The 10,690-nt window shown below is 42.3% G+C and overlaps 1 protein-coding gene across 1 annotated transcript in view; it reads right to left on the bottom strand.

The window, feature by feature from the left end:
* Positions 1-396: 396 nt before the first annotated feature.
* Positions 397-10,690, bottom strand: part of LOC132461411 (lymphocyte cytosolic protein 2-like) — a 15,397-nt gene continuing 5,103 nt past the window's right edge. The window contains exons 9-17 of the mRNA XM_060056499.1: positions 10,462-10,501; positions 8,799-9,044; positions 7,048-7,093; positions 6,730-6,909; positions 6,148-6,209; positions 5,131-5,240; positions 3,544-3,618; positions 2,854-3,003; positions 397-1,877 (exon numbers count right to left, since the gene is read on the bottom strand). Coding sequence (XP_059912482.1) covers positions 1,821-1,877; positions 2,854-3,003; positions 3,544-3,618; positions 5,131-5,240; positions 6,148-6,209; positions 6,730-6,909; positions 7,048-7,093; positions 8,799-9,044; positions 10,462-10,501 — 966 coding nt within the window. The 3' untranslated portion in view covers positions 397-1,820. The remainder of the gene's footprint in view (positions 1,878-2,853; positions 3,004-3,543; positions 3,619-5,130; positions 5,241-6,147; positions 6,210-6,729; positions 6,910-7,047; positions 7,094-8,798; positions 9,045-10,461; positions 10,502-10,690) is intronic.

Below are 10,690 nucleotides of genomic sequence, written 5' to 3'. Positions count from 1 at the left end.
TTCGCTGCTGTTCCCCGTGTCTCTCATCTATCTGGCACTTATACTATGCTGTTCATTTCTACCTGCAACGCTATACATATATTTGGATTTGTGTGAGGATTTATGTAGATCTATTTTTATGAGTTATACGTTAATTTTGTTTTGATGTTTTATTAACTGCCCCACTTAAGGCATCGATGCCAGCAGCTTGGTGGATTACAACCAGGCAGCTGTTATCCACAACCACACCACACACACACAAAACACACACAGATGGACATGCACATGCAAAAATACACACCACGGACGTGCGGCGCACACATACAGTCATCCAAGATGATCTACTGTAAACAGATGTTCTTCAATTACTCTGCCACAACACGCCAACTGGTTAGCATTCAAGACAGGAAACACATCAATCCTATCAGGTACCGTTTATTAAGTGTATTCAAGAAGGAAAGACTTGTTCGCAAATGACCCAGGCATATTTGAACTAAGTAGCCAGAAAAGTGAAAACATGCATCAAGGTACTTGTTGAAGCTCCCACCAGGAGTTTGGGTAAGAGGAATCATTAAGTCGTGCTACTTTGACCTGAGTGAGCGATGTTGGGTTGGAAGGGTCTCAACAACAGAACAACATATATTAGGGAAATCGAATGGTAAAATGTGTTACTATAATACTAAGATAATTATAAAAATATGGTAAGACATTTGACATATTAATGCATAAATTAAAACATCTGTAAGGAAATCATTGATTAAAAGTCATAAAGTAACTCATAAATAATGTACTTAAGTACGAAAAGTATTTATCTGGGTTATAGGCAGACTGTATTTAGGTATAAAAGTATAAATCTTTGGTAATTGTGGCCACAGGGGTCTGATAACAGTCATCCAGTTGTGAATTTCTATTGCTATCTTCTATTATTATAGATCAGCCGATATCCACACGCATATGCGACACGTAAAGGGTATATCAATAAAGTAATACAAAAAAGCGAAAAAACATGGATAAAATGGTCGCATCAAAACTATTTACATAATCTTTCAAGAAGAATTTCACCGGTGGAAAGAGTCCGATTATTTATGTTGTAGGAAATGGAAAAGCACCCTAAGGTCAATCCATTAGCACGATCAGACAGAAATACACCTTTTGATTTTGCAGCGAGTAGCTATGAATTTGTTGGAGCAAATGTATATGAGCCAACGTAGGCCGACCTTTTCTTATGTAGTGAAGTAAAAGGTAAAGTAGACAACAAGTAAAGTACAGATACTCCAAAAAACGACTTAAGGACTTAAGAGAGGTTTCGCCCCAGTGTGAAGACTCTAATAGTTTACAGCTAGGGTTGTTTGTTACCGTTATTAAAGGATTTTAAAGCTCGGAACTTGCTTGGTTGTCCGTTTTCCGTCTCGGTAAATCATGAAAGGAGATCTTACAAATTCTGACTTGAACTGATTAAATACTGACTTACTGAAACACTGAAGTGCTCTCCTTCGCACCCCGATAGCATGATGTTCATTGGCTGGGGGCGGAGGTAACAACCCGTGTGCAAGATAATGCACTACTTGGAGGAATATTACAAACCTAAACCCCAGCACTGAGTCATTTAACATATGCTTAGTTTATGTCTTAACAGGACTGTCTTAACTAATTTCTTACCTATCTAAGAACTATTAATAACATTGATTTGTTTTTTCTCGTTTTAACTGTCGAATAACTTTCTGTTAGCGGGTCACATGACCAGGTGAGATGGAGTCTGATTGGTCAGTTTCGTTTGTGCCCAGCTGGGTAGGACAGGAAGCACTGCTTCTGCTGGGTCGTGTCGCGGGTTTTGGCGTCAATCAGGAGCAGGGGCACTTAGAGTAGTGACTGATCATCGCCCGGACCGTAGAGAAGCCCTGAAGACACACACACACACACACACACACCACACACACACACCACACACACACACACACAAACACAATTTTGATTGGTCACTAAGGAGCCGACATGAGCATAGAACCCAATAGCTTTAATGAGGGGCCGTGTTGGGCATTATTCAGAATTAGCATGCGCATACACATATGAAACCAAACTCATTCACATACTATACTGAAAACCATGCACACATACAAGTGAAAAGCTTTTACATACACAACAGAAACACTCTCACACAAACAACTGAAAAATTATACTTACACATAAAAACGAGTGAAACCTTTTACATGGACTACTGAACTGCTTTCACAAATACTAGTAAAATGTTCTGATATACACAGCTGAAAATGTCCTCTCACACACGTATGAAACCATTGTCATACTATATTGAAAACCTCACACACATACAAGCGACCTGTCGTGCTACTAATCCTCGTGAACATCAGTCTAGCGCCTATGTCTGTAGCATATCTATTCGTCTGAATTGCGCGCTTTCTTTTTTTAAACCACCTTCTGATTCTACTGAAACGCCTTCCCCTTTCACTGAAATGCCTTCCGTTTTCACTGCAATCCTCACACAAAATACGCGTGTGTGAGGGACATTTTTCAGCTGTGCATATGAGAACATTTTACTAGTATGTGTGAAGCATTTCAGTAGTCCGTGTAAAGGTTTCACTAATTTTTATGCAAGCTTTTCAGTTGTGTATCAGTTGTGCACACACACACACACACCACACACCCACACACACACACACACACACACACACACACACACACACACACACACACACACACAACACAAACATACAGATGTCTACACACACATCTACACGCACACAAACACAACACACACACACACACACACACACACACACACACACACACACACACACACACACACACATAGTTCTCAGATAGAACATTTGCAGGGTGTGTGTGTGAATGCCCTCCTACCTCATGGACCTTGATCCCTGTGCCCAGTAGGTACAGCTGGTCCTGCATGCGGATCTGGATGTTGTACACCTTGTCCTGGTAGAGGACCATCAGGGTGAAAGGCTGCTGGGGCTTCTGGTGGGTGCTGTCCCTCACCAGATAGGAGCCATCCTGCACACACACACACACATACACACACACACACACACACACACACACACACACACACACACACACACACACACACACACACACACACACACACACACACACACACACACACACCCGCACACACACACACACACACACACACACACACACCCGCACACATGCACCAACACGAACACACCCACACACATACTGTATGATATTACCCTGCCGGGTCGAGAGCAAGGTTTGTGTGTGTGTGTGTGTGTGTGTGTGTGTGTGTGTGTGGTGTGTGTGTGTGTGTGTGTGTGTGTGTGTGTGTGTGTGTGTGTGTGTGTGTGTGTGTGTGTGTGTGTGTGTGTGTGTGTGTGTGTGAGTGTGTTTGTTTATGTGTATGAGTGTGTGCGTGTGTGCGTGTGTGTGTTGTGTGTGTGTGTGTGTCTGTCTACGTGTGTGTGTGTGTGTGTGTGTGTGTGTGTGTGTGTGTGTGTGTGTGTGTGTGTGTGTGTGTGTGTTTGTGTGTGTGTGTGTGTGTGTGTGTGTGTGTGTAGGTGTATATCCCACCTTATGTTCTTTCCTAAGACAATAGTCTGCATCAGTTCGTGGTATTTTACCGACATACCAAGAAGGATCCAGGTCCTGTGCACACACACACACAAACACACAAACACAAAAACACACACATACACACACATACACATGCACGTACACACACACACATGCACAAGCACACACAATCACACACACAACGCACAAAGGTTATCAAGAACAAGTTGAAAGCAATAACATTATGCCTGACAGCCTGCGATAATCGAACCAGAAGTCAACTTTTGACACCTTATACTACCTCCTTTATTATAATATATAGTATGCATACCACATTAGTGTATTGCTAGTTGATATTTACAGTTTTTCTGAATTGCTAAAACACTTAGCCCAATTCTCTGAAGGAAAAAACTCTGTTGCAGAAACCCTCAACTTAGATCAATCACTCTTTTGGCAAAACTTTAACAAGTTCAAGTAGCGAGACCACATTCGCTTGGGGGGGGGGGGCACAGGCATGTTGGACGTGGACACCAATGATGGACTTAAACTATCCGACAGGCAGGTGAGGAAGAGCATGTGTAAGAGGTGGTGGACATTGAGGAAGACCAAGACCAAGAACAGGCCTTTCAGAATAATTGCTAAGGAATGGGCCTGGAGATGGGACAGGTGTGGAGTGGAGAGGCTAGATCAGCACACCAGAGGGCTTTGAGCCTGTTGCCTGGCAAGGGAAAAAATTAAGTGTGAGGTGAATGAAGTCCCATGGCTGGAACGAGCACAAGGCGCTCATTGTCTTTGAGTTAGCAGTTGGCCAACATCTTTTGAGTGTACTGCTATGTGCCTTTCATTCAGAGTTTTCTTTGTTCTTTGGGCTTACTGTATTTTCAAGCCAGTGCTGTATATGTAAGCATTCATCATCGGAAATTGAATGTACTGTAGGCCTATATGACAGTACTTTTCCAGGCCAGATTTAGGAATAAGTTGACATTATCATAACAATAGCGCCATCTGGTGGGCAACGGGAAAAGCAGCGCAGAGAGACAAAACATTAGAAGAGGAGAGGAGAGAACAGGGGATAGAGAGAGAAGAGGGAGGGAGGGAGGGAGAAGAGAGGGATAGAGAAGAGAGAGGGGGAAGAGAGGGAGAAGAGAGGGGGAGAAGAGAGAGATAGAGAAGAGAGAGGGAGAAGAGATAGAGAAGAAAGAGGGAGAAGAGAGGGAGAAGAGAGAGGGAGAACAGGAGAGGGGAAAACAGGAGAAGATAGAGAGAGAACATGAGAGGAGAGGGGAAGAGAAGGGAAAAAGAGAGGAGAGAAGAGAACAGGAGAAGAGAGGAGAAGAGAGAGGGGGACAAGGAGAGGAGAGGACAAAACAGGAGAAGAGAGAGGGAGAACATGAGAGAAAAGGAGAGGAGAAAATAGAGAGAAAACATAAGAGAAGAGGAGAGGAGGAGAGAAAGACAAGGAGAGGAGAGAAGAGAACAGGAGAGAACAGGGGAAGACAGACCAAACACGAGAGGCGAGGGGGAAGAGAGGTGAGAAGAAGGAGAGGATAGGAGACAGAGAGAGCCCTACAGGAAGGGAGGTGCGGAGCGCCGAGGGGTGGGTACCTGGTTATGCTGCGAAGCGTGGCTGTGTGGCAAGACCACCAACGAGCCTGGTCGAGGGGGGGTGGGATGCGGGCTCCGTCCCACACTGGAAGCGCTCCGGCTAACGGTTACTGTTGCCGGGGGAACACACACAGGATACATGTCACAAACCCAACGGAAGAACACACTTTATTCACCATTCATCCATGTTTGAAAATACCCCCATTCAAGAAAACGACTTCTTTCTTACTCACAACTGGTTCACTGAAATGACCTACATTTACATTTAGGGCATTTAACAGACGCTTTCATCCAAAGCTAACTTTAAAGGCACCCAGTGCAACTTTCAAGGCTTAAAAATAAACATTCAATTTCTAGTCTTTTTTACACGTAGTAAGTTTCAATAACTCCATACCATTACATACCGACATTTAAGCAGCAAAGATGAGACGTCGTTGTGTGGTGAGAACTGATACAAAATCGACAACAACAATGCCGCCATTTTCTTTCTTTTTTGTAACCTACAATAAATAAAGCAGGCTTCCAGTCAATGGAAAAATGGCTTCTCCCCACCGGCGATTGTTGTTGTTTACGATTTTCTATCAGTTCTCACCACACAACGACGTCTCATCTTTGCTCCTTGAATGTCGATATCTAATGGTATGGAGTTATTGAAACTTACTACGTGTAAAAAAGACTAGAAATTGAATGTTTATTTTTCATTGAATGTTTACATAAAGTTGCACTGGGTGCCTTTAAGTAGGTTTGTCAGAAGAAAGAGAAACAACAATATTATATTGATGTTGGTTCAGTAAAGATGTCACTAGAAACAAGTGCCAGGCATTTACAATGACTAGGTTAATCCATACCCCGTTTGCAACAAGAGAGCTGGAATAAGACGCTATACAATGCTAAGTACAGTTTTTAAGTGCCAGCGATATGATTGTCCGCATGCACATGGAAAAGTTGAACACGTTTAGCTATTGGTGTCGACTCGTCGTAGACGGTTTTTTGAGGATGTAAGGAGGTAGCACGCACTGCTCTTTGTGCTGGGATGCTGGAAGGATTGTGGAAGGCTCGCTGGAACGCCATGGGGGAGGCTGAGGTAGGGCAAAGAATATTGACCCATTATTGATCAATGATATCATTGATCAATTATGGAAAAGATGATACAGATAAATAAGAAATCATATTAGAAATCGACAGTTTTCATGAGTTGTAATGTACATAGTATAATAAGCCGATAGGACTTGATGAAGCATATATCAAAAAAGTAGTTACCGGTATTTATTCTGACATCAAATGTATAAATGATACTAATAAAACCAATCATCCGAGAAAATACAATTAATAATTGAGGCAGATTCTTGTAAATGATGGAATGTTAATCATATGCTGTATGTTATGGGCATAGTGAGGCCATGTTGTTTGGGGAAGTTGTGGGGAAGTATAAATAGGAATGATCTGATTCCCACATGACTTCGTGACTGCAAATTAAAAAAAATAATAATTTGCAGTCACGAAAAAAATATGAGATCCTCAGTTCACATCTCGCTGCCCAAGATTCCATGAGAGTAACGATCCTGAGTCGAGTGGTATCCATAGCGACGGTATGTCTACCTGTCTGTGAGGCGCGTGGGGAGGCCTGGGATGCCCGGCCGAGGGGGTATTCCCTTTGTCTGGAGCGGGAAGGTGTTGTTCCTCGAAGCCGGCACTAATATGGGAACAGAGCAAACCGTTATCGTACTGGAGGCGAAGACTTTAAAGAAGCTCTCAGTGTGACGGATCAACAGATAAGCTCACATTCAAGATATCACTAATTTTCTGTTTTTCTTACTACCTAAAGGGGCTGTGGGTAGGATTTAAGAGCCATATTGTAGGTGTAATTTGTTAGTAACGCCATAGCCATCCAACAGCTGTAAGTGAGTGAATCGGTACTGGTTGATTGTCTCTGCCTCTGTATGAGACCATTTTGGACCCTCATCTGTGTTATAGAAAGAGGAAAGGAGAGGTTGAGGGTGTATGAGGGAGGAGAGAGAGAGAGAGAGAGAGAGAGAGAGAGAGAGAGAGAGAGAGAGAGAGAGAGAGAGAGAGAGAGAGAAAACTGACCTAGATTCTGCGTCTGTTGGAAAAAGAGAAAATTTCCGTTGTCAGTTTGACCTTTGCTTTAGTCTGGAATGATGTCATCGTCACCTCTCTAAATACTTACCTCACGCCTCGTCTCAGAAGGGAATCTGTAACACACACAAACACACACACACACACACACACACACACACACACACACACACACACACACACACACACAACAAACAGTTAAAGGTTGCACAATCCACCCAACCATACATTCTGCAGACAAGATAGTTTGTGTCTGCAAAATGTTCTAGTACGGAAACTACAATTCCATTGGAAGTGCTGTCCAATGGAACAACCACCAGAGAGTCCTGCTTATGTTGTGGCTTGCTGCAAAGAGCCGTACAAGTCTCAACACGTCTCAACTGGTTTAGTTATCAGCGCACAAACCAGAAAATGTAAAATGTGAACAATGAACCCCTTCCGCGTCCTGCCAACTGTCTGCATAGGTTCTGCTGCATTTGTGCTGACCTGCCAGGGAGCGGTTTCACGGAGGTGCTGCGACCCACTGACGCCGAGGAGCCAGGAGGACCCAGCTGATTCGACCAAGCCGGAGGCTTGGGAGTCCTTTCCAGAGTACTGATTGGATGAAACGCACGGAAGGAAGTTGAGGAACGCTTCGTATGGACTGTTATTCTCTGCATGTCACCGTCGATGCATGTGTGTGTATGTCTGTGCGTGTTTGTGTGTGTATGCTTGGTGTGTGTGTGTGTGTGTGTGTGTGGCTGTGTGTGTGCGTGTGTGTGTGTGTGTGTGTGTGTGTGTGTGTGTGTGTGTGTGTGTGTGTGTGTGTGTGTGTGTGTGTGTGTGTGTGTGTGTGTGTGTGTGTGTGTGTGTGTGTGTGTGTGTGTGGCTGTGTTTGTGTGTCTGTGTGTCTGTGTGTGTGTGTGTGTGTATGTGTGGGGGGTGTTTATGTCTGTGTGTGTGTGTTTCTGTGTGTGTGTGTGTGTGTGTCTCTGTTTGTGTGTATGCGTGCATGGATTTGTGCATGTGCGAGCATGCATGTGCATGCGTGCGTGTGTGTGTGTGTGTGTTTTGCTATAGCATCTTACCTTACAGAGTTTGTGATGGGCTGTAAACAAGACGGGAAAAAATCATACTCTTCATGATAAATAATATAGAATGCCTACTACCACTGTAACAAAATATGGATGTGTGTCTAATCTATTGAGCTTCAATAGTGTGTCAAGACGGCATCGCCGGGTTGTTTGCTCACCCTTTCGTTGAATTTGACCCCTGTAGGGTCAAACAACAACAACCGACTATTAGTCAAAGCAAAGGTCTATCACCGTTGTGAATTAAAGCAAGCGTGAAAGAAAGAATGAATGAAAGAAGCAAAGGAGCAAATAATGAAAGAATGAATGAAGGAAAGAAAGCAAGAAAGAAGGAAGGAACAAATGAATGAAAGAATGAAAGAAAGAAAGAAAGAAAGAAAGAAAGAAAGAAAGAAAGAAAGAAAGAAAGAAAGAAAGAAAGAAAGAAAGAAAGAAAGAAAGAAAGAAAGAAAGAAAGAAAGAAAGAAAGAAAGAAAGAACAAATCAATTAATGAAAGAAGCAAAGGAGCAAAGAATAAACGAATGATTGAATGAAAAAAAGAAGGAACAAAAAAAAAAGCATACAATCAACAAACCAAAAAAATAAAGAACCTTCCCACATGCATTCGCACACAGGAGGAGGAGATGGGAGACCAGAGGGAGGATGGAACCACTCACCCGGAACAGGGGAGAGGCTTTCTCCTCTCTCCCGCGTGGGTTTCTTACTCCGCTCCACCATCGGCGGGCGCGAAGCCGCGGGACCCATCGCTGCCGAACAGAGACGTGACGTAAGACGCTAACACATGACAGTACTGGTGCATCGATGAACTATTCATTAACATACACAGTTAATGCAGTGATAAGCTTTGACCAACGGTTCATTAATAGTTAACTAATGGTGTAGCAATCTTTTACTCATGGTGTTCATGTTAACTACAGTGTTCTAACTAAGGTATTCATTTATTCATTATTTAATAGGGTTAGGCAATTTTTGACAGTCTCTAAGGAGACTGTTATAATGTTTAAAATAAGTTCTCTATCCACTTTCTGTGAGATATGGAATTGTATTGTAAATTTTTTAAATGGAATGCTTTCTTACTGAAGTTTAAATCTTACTGAAGACGAACTGTCCATTAACTCATAGCACGACATAACCGTCTCTCTTCATTCCACTATTTTATTTTGTTTACAGGGGTGTCACCACAACCACTAATTTGAATATAACGGATGGAAATGTACTATTAGGAAATAAATGTGGCATTGAATAAATAAATGTGCCATTTGAAAATATATGTGGCATTCAATAAATAAATGTGGCAATATGAAATAAAAGTCCCCTGAAATAAATAAAAGTAGTCCTTTTGAAAAACAGGACTTTTTAAAATGTATTCATCTCAATGTATTGAGTAATTTATTTATTTCAGAGCCAAACTCTTACTTCTCTCTAACTTCCAGCTGACGAAATAGCATAGTCAGCATAGTGATGCAAAACGCGTCATTGGTGGCAGTTGGAACCATTGTAAACACAATCCAATTACACTGGATTATATTGGAAAGGTAAACTACATTATTTAAAAACTCTTTCCCACTAGGCTCAATGCGTTAATTGGGCGAACGGTCAGTGTAAAGTTTCCACAAAATAAAAAAATTGCTCTCTTAGGCCGCAATTAAGCAACCTATAGTTGAATCACGGCAGGAGCAAAATAAATGTATATTTTTTATTGACTATTAAATTTACATAATGTTCATATTGGTATGCCCTACAATATAATAGTGCTTATTTCTGGTAGTTATGAAACATGCCTGCACTGGTGTTAAACCGAAATGTATTTCATCCAATTACAATGCTCTATTATCAACTGACCACGTTTTGAAAAGCTATGTCCTGCCTTAACCTCTGGTTTTAGGCATACGCCTCGAGCAAGATGTTCGAAAAAGACCATCTGACTTCCGTTGCATAGGGCCTTTGAGTCTTCACTTTGCTAGCTTGTTAGTATCCTTGCCTTCTTGTCTGTCTGTTGCTCAGCAAACCTTTTCTTAGATGACAGACCTCCTTGCATTGTTCAAACCTCCACTGCCTCTTTTTCTGAAATTGGGTCCTAACTCTGCATGCATAACACCAACGTAGATGCATAGACTCGGAATGGGACGTTTATTTAATGCAATATAATAACAATATGCTCACCTCTTCCTGGGGATTTTTCCCGTCTTTCAAGGGAAGACACCTTAGACACGCACGCACATATACACGTACACAGACCCAAGCAGACACACACACACATGCACAAATACACGTACAAATGCACAAGCACTCACACACACAGACACACACTCACATAAACACACACACACATACACAGAAAGCAATGTGTTAAGGGCATTTAAGGCTTGGAAATAGTATGTTATATACATTT

Source organism: Gadus macrocephalus, chromosome 7, assembly GCF_031168955.1.
Source record: "Gadus macrocephalus chromosome 7, ASM3116895v1".
Taxonomy (NCBI): Eukaryota; Metazoa; Chordata; class Actinopteri; order Gadiformes; family Gadidae; genus Gadus; species Gadus macrocephalus.
This window is presented reverse-complemented; position numbering and strand designations above follow the sequence as displayed.